This window comes from Pelodiscus sinensis, chromosome 20 (assembly GCF_052426305.1).
Source record: "Pelodiscus sinensis isolate ZL-2025 chromosome 20, ASM5242630v1, whole genome shotgun sequence".
In the NCBI taxonomy this organism is placed as follows: Eukaryota; Metazoa; Chordata; order Testudines; family Trionychidae; genus Pelodiscus; species Pelodiscus sinensis.
The window spans coordinates 7535541-7555188 of NC_143071.1; the positions used below are offsets into that span (position 1 = coordinate 7535541).

The following is a 19648-nucleotide window of genomic DNA, read 5'->3' on the forward strand; positions in this document are numbered from 1 at the left end:
CTAGCTGTGTTTTATTAGCCCTTTCCAACCTTTTCTCTTGCATCTTGTTTCTTGAGGCAGGGCCCTTGGAGTCCCTTTCGTTCCTTGATGACTAGTGGCCAGGCACTAATTGTGCACTAGAGATTTCATCAACCATTTTGCCTGTTTATAACAACCCCTCCTGTTTTCACATCTCATTCTTAGCAGGGTTATCAACATTGGAACAAATACCAGACAAGCCAGAATGTAGCAGATCCTTGGAAAAGTTGCTAACACCCTTCGTTAGGCGACCGGACAACCCTACGGACATACTCTCGGCTTGTCTACGTTCCCACAATCCCCATGCAGCTGTTGCTGATGAACACTGCGCCCATTGCATTATTGCTGCTTGGCTTAAAACATGAACAGCTTGAACAGACCCCTTATTTTTTCCTCCAATAGAGCTGTTAAAGATTTCAATACGGCCCAACAGAAGCTGCGCTAGTTTCACTCCAGTCAAGTTAACTACTCTGTGTTTTCTACTCCGATACCAGCCCTGTTACACGAACTGTGCTATCGGGGCCTTTGAAAGAGAAGCGGCAGAACGTTTGGCGCTAGAGAACGGAATGTATTTAGCACGCAAGCTGCTGTTCTCCTGTAACATCCCCTCTAGACACCCTCCAGGATGCCTCTAAGAGAACAAGAAGCATTCTGGTCCTTCCTGCTATTATCACAGCTCTGCCAGTGGCAGGGATGTCTAAGAGATCTTTGCAGCAATGTGGGGCCAGCAACCAAGCCACAAGTTCATAATGACTTCATGTTTCTTAGATCATGCCCTGGAACAGCACTGTTCATCTCCACTGAGTCACTCAATCCGCTGGGGGGAAGTCCCTCTTCGCGAATACGGACGTATTAAGGGGAGCTAAGGTGACAAGGAGTGGATGGGGTGGAATCGTTCTAGTTCAGTTTGACACCCTGAATCCACCCTGGATAATCCCCGGGAGCCCAAATATAATTGCAGGGCTAAGTGAGCAGGGTGGGCCAGTCTGTCAGATCATCTCTGCTTGGAATCCTGCTGTTTCCATATGGAGATGAATCACGAGGTTTCCTCCGGGGGAAGGAGTTGAAGTGATTCATAAGGTTTCCACTGGGCTAAAAATTAGAAACAGCTGCTGAAGTTGGAGGCAGCTGTCTGGCCAAGCTTAGCACGAGCGTTCACAGCTGACGAGCAATACGATGCCTGAGCAGGTGTTCTGACCGTCTCCGGACCTCATGCAACTTCAGCTGGGGAAAACGAGCAGACTCCAGCTGCAGGGGCCAGGTCCCACTTCCCCCGTATCCAAACTACAAATGACACGTGAGAACTTTTTTCCATTTTCAGAGAGGCGCTACTCTATTTCCCCCCAAAGGAGAAAAACAGGATCTTAACATTTTCATAGACAGGTTCCATGTGGAAAACATAAAAGGAACTGGGCCCAACTGGGCCGTGGCCACTCAGCGCGTTAGCTCCCTTTGACTCAACATCTGGTCTTCTCCCAGTTTGATGCACTTTTATGGAGCTAGGAGTCAACTGCTAGGGCTACTGTCTGTCCTCTGAAGTCCCCCAAAAGGGAAAGGAGGCCACCTGGTGCAGGGGTCGCAAATAAACAGACTGCCGGCTGGATGCAGGTTGCCAGGGTTAGCTCTTGGTGGGCTGCCAGATAATTTACCTACCTGAGCATCCGCAGGTACGGCCGCTTGCAGCTCCTGTTGGCCACAGTTCACTGTTCCTGGCCAACGGGAGCTGCAGGAAGCAGTGTGGGCCAGGCCCCTACTTCCCCGCAGCTCCTGTTGAGCAGGAACAGTGAACTGCGGCCAGCAGGAATGGTGAGTACCTGCGGATACTCAGATAACAGAGGCTGGTGGCCTGCCAGAGCCTAGCCCTGGGTGAACTGCGTCCGACCTACAGACCGTTTATTGCCCACCCCTGCCACAGCAGTACTTTGAGAAGACCATGTCAACAGAGAGCTGCTTCAAACAGCATGCTTTACGGCAGGTGCACAGTGCTCCTGGCAGGTAGCAGCAAGGCAGAAAGAAGTGTTCACCTACTGGAATGCAGGGCAGTCAGGCCTGATTTCTTCAGCTAGAGGACTCCTGTGCTGATGCTATGCTCTGCCCATATCGGCACCTTTCAGGCAAAGAACTCAAGGGCGCTGACACACAGATCCTGATACCAATTTACAGATGAGAAACTGAGGCATAGTGAGGCTAAGCCACCCGCCCCCAAGGTCACACAGTGAAGCAGCAGCAGAGCTGAGAACAGTCCTGGCTCTCAAAGCCCTACGCAGCCAGGCCAAAGGGAGAACAAGAGCAGGCCTCCAGCACAGGCTCCTGCTATCCTAACAGCTCAGTCAGGGCCAGGGTGGCTGACAGGACTGCTGGATTCCTGGGCAATGGGGTGGGAGGTGATGGCTCCTTTCTCTGGGAAAGAGTGGGGCTGGGGCAGCCAGGCTCCTGCACCACCCAGATGATGTGGCGCCTTTCCTGCCGGCCGGAGCGCAGAGTGTGGGGCTCCAGCGGTGATTCTAAAGGGCCTAGTAGCAGCAATGACAGCCAGGAGTTCGAGGCCCTTTAGAATTTCTGGGCTCCGGGGCACTGGCCCCCTTCACCTCCTCCCCCGCCTCCCGTCAGTGCCATCCCAGAACAGATGCTAACAGCAATTCCCCAGGGGCAGCTATAAATGCTCATAACATCTAGCATCCTTCCGGCCCCGCTGCCCTCTGAGCAGCTGCGGGAGCGGAGATTACCACGAGCTCAAGGTATTTCTGGGGCCCTCATCACCATGGTACCCTGGCCTGGTCCCATTATGGGAGCCTTTATGTTCAATTGCTCAGCAGCGCGCCAAATCCCCTCCCTCGGCCTGTCCTGGCTCTGCGGAGCTGCCCATGGAAGGCTGTTACCAGGAGAGCTCAGGCTCTGGAATGTTGATTAGCGCTGGCCTTTTGCAGGTCCCAGCCTGTCCGAAGAACGGAGCAGGGGCGGGAGACAGGAAAACACGTTGCTGAACAGCTGCTGGTTTAGCAGCATGCAGTGGGAACAAGTGACAGCCCCTCAGAGGAGCCAATCAGTGCCCTGGGCCATGGCCTCAGGCCAGGGCACATCACGCAAATGCTGCCTCTCATCTACCCTGCCCCTTCTCCTTTCCCACCCAAAGGGAACATTCCTTACCCAAGCGGCGAGGAGTCCTGTGGCACCAGACTAACCGAAGTGTTGGAGCATAAGCTTTAGTGGGCAAAGACCCACTTTGTCAGATGCATGACAAAATGGGTCTTTGTCCACGAAAGCTTATGCTCCAACACTTCGGTTAGTCTATAAGGTGCCACAGGACTCCTCGCCGCTTTTGCAGATTCAGACTAACACGGCTACCCCTCTGATTCCTTACCCAAGGCCATCCCTTATCCTGCACGCTCCTCATGGCACGGTGCAGCCTACAGCCCCCTTGCACAGGTATAAACAGCAGTGTAGACAGTTTAAGTGAGCAGAGTAAAGACACGCCAGAGCCTTAGGGTATGTACCCAGCATGTGCATACAGTAATTACTCGTTTAACACGTGCCTGTTTAACACGTTTTTGCAATAGCACGATTTTTTTTTAGGGAACTTTTTGGAATAACACGACCGTCCCCGAAATAACACAAAAATAATCAAGTGGCGGATTACTTCGCACGGCAGTATAAGTTGGTGAAAACAGTGGTAATACGCATGAGCGGATGAATACACGTGGTCACAGCGCTCCTCCGCTCACTCATGTGTTTATCTTTGTGTTTTAACAAACCGCGGCGGCGACTTGCGTTGCTAGTTATCATAGAATCATAGAATCATAGAATAATAGGACTGGAAGGGACCTCAAGAGGTCATCGAGTCCAGCCCCCGCCCTCAAGGCAGGACCAAGCTCCGTCTACACCATCCCTGACAGATGTCTATCCAACCTGTTCTTAAATATCTCTAGAGAGGGAGATTCCACCACCTCCCTTGGCAATTTATTCCAATATTTGACCACCCTGACAGTTAGGAATTTTTTCCTAATGTCCAATCTAAACCTCCCCTGCTGCACTTTAAGCCCATTACTCCTTGTCCTGTCCTCAGTAACCAAGAGGAACAAATTTTCTCCTTCCTCCTTGTGACACCCTTTTAGATATTTGAAAACCGCTATCATGTCCCCCCTTAATCTTCTTTTTTCCAAACTAAACAAGCCCAGTTCATGAAGCCTGGCTTCATAGGTCATGTTCTCTAAACCTTTAATCATTCTTGTCGCTCTTCTCTGTACCCTTTCCAATTTCTCCACATCTTTCTTGAAATGTGGTGCCCAGAACTGGACACAGTACTCCAGCTGAGGCCTAACTAGCGCAGAGTAGAGCGGCAGAATGACTTCACGAGTTTTGCTTACAACACACCTGTTGATACAACCTAGAATCATATTTGCTTTTTTTGCAACAGCATCACACTGTTGGCTCATATTCAACTTGTGGTCCACTATGACCCCTAGATCCCTTTCCGCCATGCTCCTTCCTAGACAGTCGCTTCCCATCTTGTATGTATGGAACTGATTGTTCCTTCCTAAGTGGAGCACTTTGCATTTCTCTTTATTAAACCTCATCCTGTTTACCTCTGACCATTTCTCTAACTTGCTAAGGTCATTTTGAATTATGTCCCTATCCTCCAAAGAAGTCGCAACCCCACCCAGTTTATCTAATGTTGACGTTGACAACCCAGCACCAACACAAAATTGGCTTTGCCACCACCACCTGAAACGCAACCCCCGCCTTTTCCATTTTTTTGAATGGGAAAATTGGCCCTGTATAGCACGTTTTCACTTAGCACAAACATTTTCAGAAACACATCTATAGTGTTAAATGAGGAATTACTGTATTTAACATGGCTCTCTACGCACCCAAGCAGTGCTCCCCGGTCTACACCACCGCGGTACAGTGTCCTGCTGCCTGAGCCTTTCCCTGTCACAGTGACAGGGAAAGTTTCCTAAAATTTAAGTCAACTCCTCTACAGTGTTTAGGAGTGCAAAAAAGCAATTCTTACTGCACAGGCATCTCAACTGAAGCCCTCTGATGAGTAGCTCTAGCAAATAGCAAAGCTTTGCTCCCATGTATCTTAGTGGTCTAGTGAGTCAGGACTTTATTAATTTTCTTTTAAAGCTGATCATTTAAAATTGGGTCTAAACTACTTAGTATATTTCTATGACTGACCGTGCCTGTTGTTTGTCCCTATGTTATGCTTTTGTATTATTTGCTTTTACTGCTAACAATCCTTATTCAAAACAGGACACTGGCTACAACTCCAGAACTGACACAGGTGCTACTACTAGTAGGGATGTTAAAATGCGTGTATTCAGGTAAACATGTAGACACTGAAAATTTCAGAAGTTACATATTTACACATGGGGGGGGAGAGGGGAAAGAGGGGGAGAGCTGATACAAAGGCAGCAGCACGGGCAGGACAGTTGCACATAATCATGAAAGTTAACCAATGTAACCATTTGCACGTTTACACGTTCACATCCCTAACTACTAGTGAAAACTAAGCGCTATTGGAGTGGAAAGCAAAGGCTACCTAAATGAGATAATGTGTAACTTTAGAAACAATTAGTTGTGTAGCACCTTAGAGACTAACATACTTTTTTTTTGTCTCAAAGGTGCTACACAGCTACTCGTTTTTAAATGAGATAAAGTGAGGAAATGTGTAGACACTGCAGTCAGCAAACTGACTCCCTCCCAAATAAAGAAAACAACCCCAAACAGCAGCCAGAACGGTGTATAAATCAGACACTGGGGGGGGGGGAGGAGGGAGGAACCAGTTCAGAGAAGATTTGTGTCAAGGAAAAGCCTGTAACATCAAAGGCAGTTTTGCTATTGCTAACTCACAAGTACAAGATAAAAGGGAGTGGATTCTCATCACAGAACAGTTGGCTATATGCACTCAAGCAGGGAGGTACAGTAGAAATGCAATCAGCTTTCCAGCATGAGTGTTTGGGAGGGGCCAGGCCAACTGATTGCTGACCCACGGATGTGCCCGTATTAGAATGTAATGCACACGCTCCAAGATGCTGGATTGCTTTGACAGACTCATCTGTTTCTCCAGCTGCAGGGTGGAGCACATCCCAGACCAACTATATCAGACTGGCTGGAACAACTCAAGCCGCAGCTGGCTAAAGGACAGGGAGCCAAGCAACTTCAGACACATCCGGTGGGTTCTGTGGGTTTGGACTATGGTTCAGAAGTGCACCTTTGTCTAGCTTGTAGGTAGAAAACACGCAAAACGGCAGGGAGCTGAGCCCTAAACTGGCTGACAGGTTGTCCTAGTCCTAGAAAGAGCAAGCTACTGTTTGTCCTATATTTAAACAGTTTCCCAAACCCAGGGAGCATCTGGCCCTGACAGGGTTAATTCACTGCTGGGGAGAACTAGAAAACTTGCTCACCTTTAAAGGGGTGCTCCAGAGACACAAGCTGATGGTTTGAAAGGCCACGTATGCAAGGCACTTCTCATTTGAGTGTTACGGGATATCCCCTGTATGTGCCCGGGTAGCCTCACCCACGGAGCGGCTTGTTTTTGCAGATACAGACGTGGATGCAAAATTTCCTATCCACGCAGGGCTCTACTTATCGTCTCCATGGGAATGCGAAGAGCAGAGCAGGACACAGCCCTAGCTCTGGGAACAGCCCTGCGCAGGCAAGGAGAGAACACATTTTCCATCCCATCCCAGCCTCCTCAGCTGAATTTCCAGGAGTCCGCAGGGTCTCACAGGAACACAAGTGGTTTGAGACAGGAGTGTGTTATTAATCAGCGGGTAATCACAGGCAGGGCAGATCAGAGCTCTAGCAGCAATAAACTGGAGACAACAGTCAAACTAAATGAGTACCCAATGCAACCTTTCAGAAAGCGTTGCTATTATGACAATCAAGGGCTTAAGGTCAAAAAATAAAGTATTCCTTTGGGTATCAGCATTCCCGGGCTGTTGCACTGCCTAGCAGCCTGCAACAGCCGCCCAGACCCAGCATGGTGCTCTGCATTACCCCCATGCCAGCACCGTACTCTCTACTACCCACAGTCTCTAGCACTGCATTCCCTGGTGTCCTGCAGCATTGTAACCCGAGCCTGCATCGTGCTCTCTTTTGCCCTGCAGTCTCTGCTTCCCTGCCCCACGACAGACTGTCCATCTTCCCTTTCTTCGTTGTGACCCTCTCTTGCACCTTCTTCAATTTCCTCCCCTCGCGCTTTTGGAAACTCCCGTGATGGAAACGGGCAGTCCCGCAAGTGCAGGGGTCAGCAGCCGATGGCTCCGGAGCCAAATCCGGCTCGTCCGTCATTCCCAAAACACACACAACTTTTGACATTCAAATGAACAATGGATTCAACATTTTAAAAGAGCGTCATTACTCGTGTCAAGAGGGTCTGTTTTGGTCTATTTCACCTTGAACCAGAGGCGAAAGGAAGGCAGTGTGCCTGGATAAGAACCGGCTATGCCCCAGCAAGAACCAGCTGGGACACACTGCTCATGTGAAGGGCCGGCTGAGGATGTGCTGTAGGGGCGGGTGCATGCTCTCAGCTGGGATACTGAGAGGAGCTGGAGGCAGCAGATGCCTCCATCTGTCCGCAGCGGCCTGGCTCCAGCCCCCATCTGACAGCCATGGTCTGTCCCCAGCTGTCGTGCTCCTGGGGTAGACCCTGTGGCCCAGTCCTGGTGGCCCCGCAACTTCTACAACAGCCCGGCTCAGGTGCGGCCCAGCCCCGATCCTGGGGCAGTCCCTGCAGCCTGGCCCCCATCTGGCAGTAGGAAGGGGCTGGCGGCAGCCCCCCTCCTGCTGCAGCACGGATAGGAGGGGAGGCCATGATCTGACTGCGGTGGTCCTGGCTTGGCCCCTCATCCAGCCCTGCCCTGGCCAGGTAAGGTAATACAGCCCCAGAGCCTACCCCCCCATACTCTACTTCCCACCTCCAGCACCTTGTCGCCTGCACCTCCCACATATCCCAATCCTCTATAAGCCCCTCATACACCCCAACCCTGACTCCTGCAGCCCCACATCCACAAACTGCACCCCCACCAGCAGCAGAAGTCCAAGTCCGTGAGTACAATGTTTCACACATGCGATTATTCATCATCAAGTCATTATGAACTTGCATATTTTCAGCCCTGCAAATGGGCCGCCTTCTCCCGGCTTTTGTTGACCGCTTGTTCTGAATTTTGATGTAGTCTGGCCCTTTGGTTTGAAAAGGCTGCCAACCCCCGTGCTAGCAGATCTCTGAACCCAAGCCCTTCTATTGTGGCTATTATATTTCTCTGGAACTGCTTTGAGGCTTTCAGCCACAGCCAGGCAAATGGCCACTCGAGACGTTAATTCCCTGACTATTGCTTAGAAACGGGACCTGCACTGCTAATTGTAGCATTTCACTGCGACCCATCACTATACACTCATTGTAATAAGGGTCATCCAAACTCACACAGCCAATGGGCTTTCTCCATCTCTCCCCCACCTCTGTTGTTTATCTCAGGCATCAACAAAGGGCCCCATAAAAAAATACTAAATACCAAACATGCAAGGGATTTGGACAGCAAATCCCAACCGGGAGCCAGTTTGAGATGCTCCCGAGCAGGACAGATTTTTAAAGCAATGAGCTTCACCATGACTTTAGCTATGGGATACTCATTAACGACCGCGGAGTCCTGCCGCCAACATCTTGTGTAACTCTCCGAAAACATGTCCGTGCAGTGGTGGTTCGGCTAACCGCATTTCTCATGCACTAGGATGCTGGGAGATGGCCCTATTGTCATGTGGACTGAATGCGGCAGGATACGGGACGGGCTGCCCTACTTACAGATTGATAATGGGCACGTTGTTCAAGCCAAGGTCAGAGCGCATAAGAGCTTAATCGTAACGCTGTTTGGTCAGATCAAGACAGACACGCTCCGCTGGCTTCAAGTGCCTGGGATTTTTGTTTATCTTTCATGCTAGTGCTACGGTGACCCACATACTGCTTGGGGTGGCGTTCTTCCCGCTGCATCTCAGCCATGAAATGCACAGGGAGCAAGATCTGACAGGTCAACTGCCAAGCAAAACCGAAAGGGGCAAGGACCAAATTGTGGTCTCTGGCTACTCACAGGCAGCTCCTGGTGATGCCAGTGACACACGGAGCCCAAGGCTTAACAACTCGCCCTCAGCGAGGTGGTGTTTGGAATACCTTCCCCCCTCCCTCCCCGGCAGCAGAACGCTGAAGAGAATGCACAACGTACCTTGTGCCCTTGGTGCGACTGCCCAAAGAGAACCTCGGACACGTCTGAGCCATCGAAACGCCGGTGGGGAGGGAGACTTGCCTTTGCCAGGGACACCAAGGTGGGGAAAATGTCCGTGGCGCTGGAGCGAAGAGGAAAGTTTCATTAGAACACGGAGGCAACGTCCTGGAAAAATCCACACCCCTGGGCAGTTGCGCCTATCCCTCAGATAGCTCTTCCCAGGCCTGACAGAAACGCCAGAGCCCCTGGGGAATTCTGGAGTTCGATCCTCCCACTTATCGGAGCTAATGGTGCTTGGAAGTCAGGGCACCCATCCAAGAAGCTACCATAATCCCCAGCCGTGGCGAGTTGAATGGCCCAGCTGGCTGTCAGCATGCTCTGTGGAGGAGACGGAAATGCCTGGTAACCTGTATCGATTAGCACCCTTTTAAGCTAGCAAGCGTGTATGTGAGACAAGCCAGCACGTCTTACACAAATCAATGTGCCAAAGGACACAGCCGCTGGAAAGAGCCCAGGAGCGTGAGCCCCCCAGCGACAGGATGTGTTGGACAATTTCACTACTACATATACGAGAGAATGGGTCAAAATGGGCTTTGCCCAGCAGCCTTGTAGAACAGGGCCAGAGCTGTGAGGGAACATGGTTTCTCTCCAGGCACTTATTGGGCCTCCACACCAGTGTTCCTGAGAGAGACTGACCCCAGGAGAGATTTAGGGGGCGCCCAGCTGATTGGCAGAGCACTCACACCTGCGCACAGCATGTGTTTCCACTGGTGGTGCACATCCACATGCCTCAGCGCACATAATAAAATTTACTCTGCACATGAATGGAAAAAATTAGAGGGAACACTGCTCCCCACCTCTGCAGCATCTGAGCATCTCTCACTGCCCTCGATCAATGTGTCCTCATCTCTCAAGTGAGGGTAGGAAGCCTTATTGTCACAGATGGAGACCTAAGGTCTTGAAGGGTGTCTGTGGTAGGGAGTATCTTTATATTCTGTCTGTACAGCACCTAGCGCAATGGCCTTCAGGTCCACATCTGGGGCTCCTCAGTGCTACCTCAATATGCACAATAAGCAGGTGGGATTGGAAACCTAATTCTCCCAAGTGCCAGCCCATTGCCCTAACTCCTACATCAGCCATGGGCAACCGAGGCTAGTGAGGGGGCTGCAAGATTTTCATAACAAGATGGTCTCCCGGGATAGGGTAATTTTGCTGACAGTGCTGCTGTACCTAGAATTTGCAGTGTGCCGACTGAACCGTAGCAGCGCTGTGACTAGACAGAGGGAACACACGACTTCCACGGCCAATGTTGTGTGCAATCAGCATGCACCTCACTTCACGTGCCCCTGCTTTATGGGCATGACAATTTAGAAATACCGGCAGGAAAAAACAGACATGGGCAGAAACCTGAAGAACCTGGTAACCCTGCGCGTGGGCAACGGTAAACAAAATGTCTCGTAGGCCACCCACAGAACCTCGGTGGATCACAGGTTGCCCACCACTGTCCCAACCTCCCTGCTGGCAGGGCTGAATATCTCCTTCCAGAAAGGAATTCACAAGCACTGCGGACACAGAGGAATCTTACAGGCCTCCAGGTGCTCGGATACCCGGAGTCCATATCAGCAAGGAAGCCGGCAAGGCAGCTGCAGGAGAGCCTCGTAACCCTTTCTGAAGGCCTCCTGGAAGGTGCCAAGTTACCCTCTGAAGGGAAAGTGCTAACTCAGTCACTTTTCACTCCACTTACGGCAGATCCTGTAGCCTAGGAAAATGTGGTCTCACTTATGCATTGCACAGAGAAGTCATAGACACCAGACTGGAAAATGAGAGCAGTGCTGTTTTGTGCATTTATACCGAAAAGCCGTCAGCATTTCCACCATCATCCTCTCTTCTCAGGGGTTTACAGCTCAGCCACAAAATACTGCTCTGGGCTAATGCTCAGTTATTCCATGTATTAAGATCCTGACCGAGAGAGAAGCAGGCAGTTCAGTATCCTGCCACCCAGGAGCTGCGCTGTATAGACCCCTAAGGCCAGGAAAGGGAAGGGCAGGAGTTTCTTCCTGCTGTTTGTGGACCGCAGCCAACTGTTAATGTGCCGATTGACACGAACATGGTCTGGTGAACTGAGCATGGGACTGGTACCAGGAATCACTGAGCTCCCGGCTCTGCTACTGACTTCTTGAGTAGCCTTGGGTAAGTCATTTAACCTTTCCAGGCTAAATTCACCGCTGTCAGAAGCAGGCACAACTCCAGTGAGATAAGAAGCAAATCCAGCTCTCCACCTTTCTGTTCCCCCTCATCTAACCCTCACTCTCTGTAGCTCTGCTTCTCTTCTAAACCTCCCTGTTGTGAAGCACAAATATGAACGCACTCCTAGGGATGTGAACGACTAGTTGACAGTCAACTAGTCGCTTCCCTCCCCCAGCCTCCATCTTGCTGCCTCTGTCAGAAAGAGGCAGCAAGAAAGGGGGGAAGAGGAAGGGCTATTTCAAAGCAGCAGCACCACATGTAGCCTGGGACCAGCTGGGGTGTCCCCAGGCTGCATGTGGCGTTTCAAAGCGGCAGCGCCACATGGAGCCTGGGATCAGCTAGGGACTCCCCTGCTGACCCTGGGCTCCATGCAGCACTGCCGCTTTGAAACGCTGTGTGCAGACTGGGGACACCCCAGCTGGTCCCAGGCTCCCCATGGCGTTTCAAAGTGGCAGTGCCAGGGAGTCCCCAGCTAACCCGGGGCTCCACGCGGTGCTTTTGCCTTTGAAATGTAGCAACAGCTGTTGCTACACTTCAAAGGTAAAGGCACCCTATCGACTAATCAAATAGCCAATGCAAAATGCCTCCACTATTCGATTAGTCTATTACTCCATATTTAACATCCCTATGCACTTCCATGAGTGCCATGTATGATTCCTACATTCTCTGGCGTGGACAGCCACCAGTAAGCGTGCATGCCAGGCAATCTAGGATGGTCAAAACAAGGTCCATGCTGACTCTGAGGACAGATATGTCCTCCCAGGACAGTCCCAGCCCTTTATAAAGGAACCAGGATGTCAGTATGGATGAGTGACACTCTCCAGGGCTCCCTGGACCATGGGCACATTTCATGTTTAAAAACATGTTGAGATCCACAGATTAAACTGCCAGGTAAGAGCTCAGCAGTGTTCACAGCCTGCTTCAATACGAAACAATGGGGCTGGAGATTTTGAAGAGGGCAGCCGATGCTAGAGAGTGGATTACATGAGTGGCCCTTCTTCATCTCCGGCTACACTTATAGGTTTTTGTGCAAAAACGGTGGTTTTTGCGTAAAAACCCGTGAAGCATCCACACCCCAGGCACACTTCTACGCAAGAAAATCTACAGTCAATTGACAGAACAGAGGGCTTTTTGCGGTGTAGGTAAACCTCCTTCTACAAGGCATAACTCCTTTTTGCGCTACAGCTCTTGGACAAAAAGGCATGTGTGGACGCTCCGCAGGGGTGTCTTGTGCAAAAAAAGCCTATCAGAAAAAGCACAGGTGAATGGCCATCAGAGCTTTCTTGTGCAAGAGCGTCCATGCAGTGTGGAAATGCGTTTTGAGGTGTGGACGCACTTTTGCGCAAGAAGTTTTTGCTTAAGAACTCTTCCATAAAAGACTTCTTGCGCAAAAACCCTGCAGTGTAGACGTAGCCTGAGCGGGCCGCAAGATTGTTGTAACCAAGACGGTCTCCTGGGATAGGGTAGTTTTGCTAAGTGCACCTAGAACTTGCGGGGTGTGCCGATCGAATTGTAGCAGCGCTATGATAGGATGCAGAGGGAGCGCACGGCCAATACTGTTTGCGATCAGTACGCACCTCGCTTCACATGCTCTTGCTTTACATGTGTGTCACGTTAGTAATACTGGTAGGGAAAAATCAACATGGATAGAAACCAGAGCAATCAGGCAACACTGCACATGGGCAACAGTATATAGAATGTCTTGCAGGCCACACACAACCCTCATGGCCCACAAGTTGCCCACCACTGATCTCGACTCTTAACTCCCATTGACTTTCCAGAATAGCTAGGCGCGTGGGCCCCTATGAAAACCGTAGCCGGTGCTCCTTGGACTACGAAACCTCTAGCAAGCAGCTTTGAGAAGGCCCCTTATGCTGGGCTCCTACAAAAGTTACAAAAAGGCTACAAGTCTCAGGGCACGGGGATGCCATCGTGGGCAGAGTAAGTCAGCAACCATCACCACCCCCTCCTCAGGGGCTTAGTCTTGAGACGTTAAAGGGCGTTGGATAGAATAAGGAAACATAACTGATAACTGCCCCCAGCCCTAGAACTGCAACCTCCGAAGCTCTCCGTGTTCTCAGAGGCCCTTATCTCCCACATGCCTAAGTTGCCTGAACAGGGTGGTAACTCCCTGCTTGCTGGGCTCCTCAAAGGTCTCTGTCCCAGCTACAGCACTGACAGGCACGTGGGGGAGTCTGTCAGTGCTCCTTCAGCCCCTGGTGCTTCCAGGCGGCTGGGCTGAGCCACTTGATCACACCCCTGCTTTAGGCAGCCAACATTAGCGGGGGCAGGTGCCACTGTTGAAGACACGAGCCCCCCTGGCAGGAGCTCAGACTTGTGCTGGGATCTCGGGTAACTCGCCGAACCTACGTCTTAGCTCGCCGGGCCTGAGGAAGGCGAAACGGCCCTGCACCTTCCCTGTCTCGTGGGGCACTGGGAGTGGATTATTGTTACTGGGCTGCCGCAGAAGGGCCATTGCAAGCAGCAGTCCAAGTGCCAGGTCTGACAGGGCCCAGGCCTGAACTCCTGACTCAACCAACACTCAAGAGTCAAGCAGCAAGACTGGAAACCAAGGGGAGCACCTCTGGCCTGGGCTGCCTGGTACTATCCCGGGTGCGTTGACTTGGAAGCAGAAGAACTTGAGGCTCCTACTTCTCCGGCTGCTAAGACACCGAGCGGCCAAACGACGCCGAGGAGAGCAGAAAGGCAGGCCCTGGCTAACACCCTCTCCTAGAGGCCGGCCGCTGGGTTAGGCTATTAAATGAATCAGGCTCCAAACAGCGAACACTCGGGTCTCATCGCAGAGGAATCCTGCCTACGCCGACCAGCTTTCCTCAGCCTAGTGACAGTTGCTCGGGGAGGCGGCGTTCCTACACCAACGGAAACCCCCCTTTTGTCACTGAGTGGGGTTGCACTCAGGGCCGGACGGAGGCATGGGCGAGCCGGGCAGCTGCCCAGGGCGCCAACTGCTGGGGGGCGCCTGATGGCAGCTGTAAGGGGCGTGCGGCGTCCCTTACATCTGCCATCAGGAGCCCCACGCCTGGCTCCCGCAGCACTGGCCCACCTGCATCCCTGCGGCGCCGGCCAGCAGCGCCCTTTCCCCCACGGCCGCGGGGCTCTACCTGGCCTGGCACGCGCGGTAGTGCGCCTTCAGCTGTAGCTGGGCTGTGCATGCGCAGTGCGCCCCAGGGGCGGGCCTGCGCTCCCTAAGTGGGTGGGCCCATGCATGCACCATGCACCCAGGGGCGGTGCCGCGCGCCCGTGTCCTGGGCGCCAGAATACCTCGGGCCGGTCCTGGCTGCACTACTCCAGCGCCCGTAGTGTAGACATGGCCCTAAAGCTCCCTCACAGAGCCAACTCCGAGGCTGCCCCCTGCCTGCAGCTCCCCCCGCTGGCCAGAAGAGCTGCAGATGCTCCACACACCTCAGGGTCTGGCTTCAGAATCATAGATTCTAAAAATACTAGAACTGGAAGGGACCTCGAGAGGTCAAGTCCAGTCCCCAGCGCTCACAGCAGGACCAAACTCCACAGACCATCCCTGATAGATGAGTATCCAACCTGCTCTTAAATATCTCCAGTGATGGAGACTCCACACTTCCCTAGGCAATTAATTCCTGTGTTTAACCACCCTGATAGTTGGGAATTTTTTCCTAACATCCAATCTAAACCTCCCTTGCTGCAATTTAAGCCCATTACTTCTTGTCCTATCCTCATAGATGAAGCAGAATATTTTTTCTCCCTCCTCTTTGTAACATCCTTTTTAGGTACTTTGAAAGTCCCCTCTCAGTCTTCTCCTTTCCAAATTAAACAAATCAGCTGTGTCTAGACTGGGACATTTTTCCGCAAAATCATCTGCTTTTGCGGAAAAACTTGCCAGCTCTCTACACTGGCCACTTGAATTTCCGCAAGAACACTGACGATCTCATGTAAGATTGTCAGTGTTCTTGCGGAAATACTGTGCTGCTCCCGTTCGGGCAAAAGCCCTCTTGCGCTAATCATTTGCGCAAGAGGGCCAGTGTAAACAGCACAGTACTGTTTTCCGCAAAAAAGCCCCGATCATGAAAATGGCGATCAGGGCTTTTTTGTGGAAAAGTGCGTCTAGATTGGCCACGGACGCTTGGGGTTATTCCAGAACACGGCTCAGGCTCACCCTGTTTTGGGAGTCTTGAACGAGAGCCAAGCTTTGAGTCTGTAACGCCCTTCTTTGTAGGCTCTAGGCTGCATGTGACACTCTGACTCTAGTCTCTTTCCCCATCCCCTCTGTGGGCAGTCTCCCCTGTGACTGGCGTTTGATCAGGAAGATTTCAGAGTTCTCCGGGGGTATTACATTCCAGAATCCCCTGCAGATATGAAGTGCAGATCACAGATGTCAGGAGGTTTCATGCTGTAACAGACGCTTTGATGACAATTCATCTTTCCTGTCAACGTTCCAGGTCTTCGGCTCTAACACAAGAGCTCTTTCTTAGCTGGTATCTCAGGATTCAAAGTTCACTGACGGCTGAGCTGGGAAGACACAAACTGGATCCAGAGACTTCTAAGACTGCTGACAAAACTCAGTCCCAGGCCAGGTCAACCGGCACAAATACATTGCAACAGTCCTGCTGAGGCTCAGCTCAAAGATTAACAATTTTGCACTTCAGCTCCTGTGTTACCTTTCGTATTTTCAAGGTGGCTGCAATAAATAGAGGATGGCACTTCCTTTCTGGGACAGCGACATTCAAACACAAAACCCACTTCCTCTGCTATGAATCAGTGCAGCTGTTCCCGACCATTTACCACAATTGCATCCAAACCTCTCTAGGTGAATGTGTCTATGCCCCTGAGCAATGCACAGACGCAATTTCCAAGAGCTGTGCGGAGGCCAGTGTGATGCAAGAAGAATGACTCTCAGGAGGAAAGCTGGGAAAATGTGTCAGTTCTGAAAGGGGAAGATGCTTTGGCTACATAGCAAACACTGTAATCTAAGGAGACCTGTGGGTAAATACAGACATTCCAACTCTCTGCTTAGGGTCCATGTCTATTTGAACAACACTGGAAGTTCCTCCAGGTGTTCCTTCCAGCTCATTGCAGGCACGAACCAAGATGAATATTTAAAAAAAAAAAAAATCAAAGAAGCAGAACGGCAAGTAACTGACAAGGATCCTGGAGGACATCAGTGAAAGCCGCTCTCTTTCAGTTCACCTCAAGCCATGTAAAGCCTCTGATAATCTGAGTGTTGAGCTTTGCTCAATCTGCAGAACTTTGCCAAGAGTGTGTGGTAAAGGATGGCACAATTTGCTCCTTATTCATCCCAGTGACCTACTTCGGGCCCTACTTTTGACTCGTGAGGAGAATGGTAAAGGCCTCTGCCACTAAATATCATTAAGCAATTAGACATGGCAGCTTTCAGTGGAAGCTTGCTAGCTGCTGCACATTCGCATTCACACTGGCACACGGGAGGGCAGCGTGTGTGAAAGAGAATGCAGAGTGCATCAGCATTTTGCTGTTCAGTTCTGACTCGCTTTCCATGGCTCAGCCCTGCTGCCCACTGACCGACTGGCTCACTCCAGGACCGCCGCGCAGAACACAGAGGGATGTGAAAGTGTAACCGTGCACCCGGTTAACTGAGGAGCCCGGGCTCGTCGGTTAACGTTCATGGTTACACGCAGCCTCCTGGTACATGCAGGGAGCTGGCTTTGCCCCCTCTCTCCTCCTGACCCAGGGTTGCTGCCTCTGATACAGAGACAGCAGCATGGGGGAGGGCAGGTGGAAGCCGGTATTTGTGGACAGGTGATTTAAAAGGCTAGTTCCCTGCGTGCATCAGCTCCCAGAGAGCTGCCTCTCCTCCTCCCCCCACCATGCTGCTGCCTTTGATACAGAGGCAGCAGTGTGGGATGGCAAACGGCAGCCACCTGCCCCCCATGTGTAACCATTGAAATTTTCCAGTGGTTACATGATCACTTTTTTGACAGATCCCTTATGCCTCCTGCAAGGAGGTTTACAGGATTTGTCGAAAAAGGCTTTCTTTCTCGACAGACCCTCCTCTAGACTGCCGCTTTTTGCCGACAAAGTGCTGCATCGGCAAAACGTGGTGGCCATTTTTATGCAAATTAGGCGTGCGATATTTAAATCCCTGCCTCATTTGCAATGTCAACCTGCCTAATCTGCATCTCTCTGCCAACAGAGGGATGCAGTCTAGACACACCCTGGGAGACTTGGCTGCTTGGCTTCTTCCCCTAGGGGAAGAAAGCCATTGGCCTGCCTGCTTCAATTAGGGCTGGGCATTGCACCCCGTACACCTTCCTCCAGCATTCAGATCCACCGCTCCCAACTCCACGGGGATGTTCCCTCCCAGCCGTGGTGTCCTTCCAAAGCAGGCAGAGTCCTTCCCAAGTCCGCGTCATGCCGGTGGCACTAGCATGCCAGAGCCAGAGAAGCTGGAGTGCAGCCAGGCTACTACACAGCTGTGCCACTTTCACAAGGGAGCCAGCCGCTTGCGTTTCCTGGGCGTGGGGTGTTGCATCCTCCCAGAGACGTCCCGCCCATAGGACGGTTCGGGGTGACCACCGCAAGTCCCATGCTTTGGGGCCCCATAGTGGCCACCTCACTCTGGCATCACGAAGCAGCAGGGGTCACCGTCGCTCCCGCATTCGCCCATATGGCGGGAGCCCTCGCCGCCCAACCGTCTACTCTGGCGGGGCGGGGCGGGGCGGAGCTTGCTGCCAGGCCGCTCCGCTCTCACCACTGTGGGGAGTGCTGAGGGGGTGAGCCCTGCTGCCGCCCCACACCCGGCCCCCAGTAATCCCCTGGGTCAGGAAAGGGGTGGAGCAGGGACAGGGCAGGAATGGAACGAAGGTGGAGCCTGCAGAAGGGGGACTGCTCTGAGCCCCGGCGGAGTTACCCCTGGCCCACACCCCCTCGGGACAGCCCTGCACCCTCCCTTCCTCCAGGGTGTTAATTTCAGGCAGCATCTATGCTCTCCAGGGCCAGGAGGGGCAGCAGGCACAGGAGATGGGAAGGACCATGTCTCAGCACAAGGCCCATGGCAGGAGAATTCATTCTGGCACCAATGGGGGGTGGGCCCAGGGAGCCATGGGATGATGCCGGTAAAAGGTGCAGCGCTGGGAGCCCTGAGGACTGAATGCGGCAGAGACCACAGCAGTGCCTGCTTCAGCCGGCAACTCAGGTCAGAGTGGCTGCAAGGGCTGGCAATTCCCACCCTGGCTGCCACAGTCCCTCACAGGCCCCCCTGCTGCCAGGGGGGGAGAGTAAAAGTTCGAGACCCAACAGCTTTGCACCTGCCGGGGGCTTTCCAGCTGCCTGGGCTGAGACTCAGGAGACAACGATTCACATTCCTGGCTCAGTCACAAGCTTCCTGTGTGACTCTGGGCATGTCACTTAGTCTCTCTGGGCCTCAGTTTCCCCTCAGTACAATGGGAAGAACAGCCCTGCCCTTCCTCACAGGGATAACGTCCAGGAGTGATTGCCAGGTGCTCGGTGGCCGCAGGGATGAGAACCCCAGAAGCACCTAGACCAGTGGTGGGCAACGTGCGGCCCAGGGGGTTCTACCTGCAGCCTGCACACACCCCCATTCGCTCTTGTCTCTCGCATACTGGGGACCCTGCACTTAGCTCCTCCTCCCTCCCAGCACTTCCGGGGATGAATGTTCCTATGTGCATCAAAGGGGAGGTGACTTTGGTGATATTGGTGCACACAGCAAAATCCCTGTGACGGGAGTGAGGCCCAGGAATGCTGAGTGTGGGAGGGGGCTCGGGGCTGGGGCAGAGAGTTGGGGTGCAAGGGCTCCGGCTGGGGGTGCAGGCGCTGGGGTGGGGATGAGGGGTTTGGCGTGCCGGAGAAGGGCTCCAGGTTTGGGGAGGGGTTCAGTGAAAGAGGTTGGTGTGCAGGAGGAGGTACAGGCTCTGAGCTGGGGATATGAGCTTTGGGGTGCAGGAGGGTGCTCAGAGCTGGGGAAGGGGGTTGGGCTTTACCTGGGCAGCTCCCGGCTGGGACTGGCAGGGAGGGGTTCTTCACGCTGGCTCCAGCAGCTTCAAGGCTCAGGAAGAGATCTCTGCAGCCCTCAGCCCCTGCGTGGGGTTTCATGGGAACCTGCACGGCCACATGGTTTAGGGGGAACTTAGACCCCTAGAGAAAATCTGTCCCGGTGAAGCAGGCACAGCTGTCAT

General features: G+C 52.5%; 1 protein-coding gene across 21 annotated transcripts in view; it reads right to left on the reverse strand.

Annotated features, from left to right (window-relative positions):
- ARSG (arylsulfatase G) overlaps positions 1 to 19648 on the reverse strand; it is a 148536-nt gene that overhangs the window by 58666 nt on the left and 70222 nt on the right. For 19 of the 21 annotated variants that reach the window (XR_016347541.1, XR_016347544.1, XR_016347543.1 and 16 more), the window contains one exon: positions 9237 to 9357. The exons of the other annotated variants lie outside the window; for them this stretch is intronic. Coding sequence is in view for 14 of the 19 variants with exons in the window: in XM_089771907.1 (XP_089628033.1) it covers positions 9237 to 9357 (121 nt within the window). In the remaining 5 variants the exon portion in view is untranslated. The remainder of the gene's footprint in view (positions 1 to 9236; positions 9358 to 19648) is intronic. 21 annotated transcript variants of the gene reach the window in all.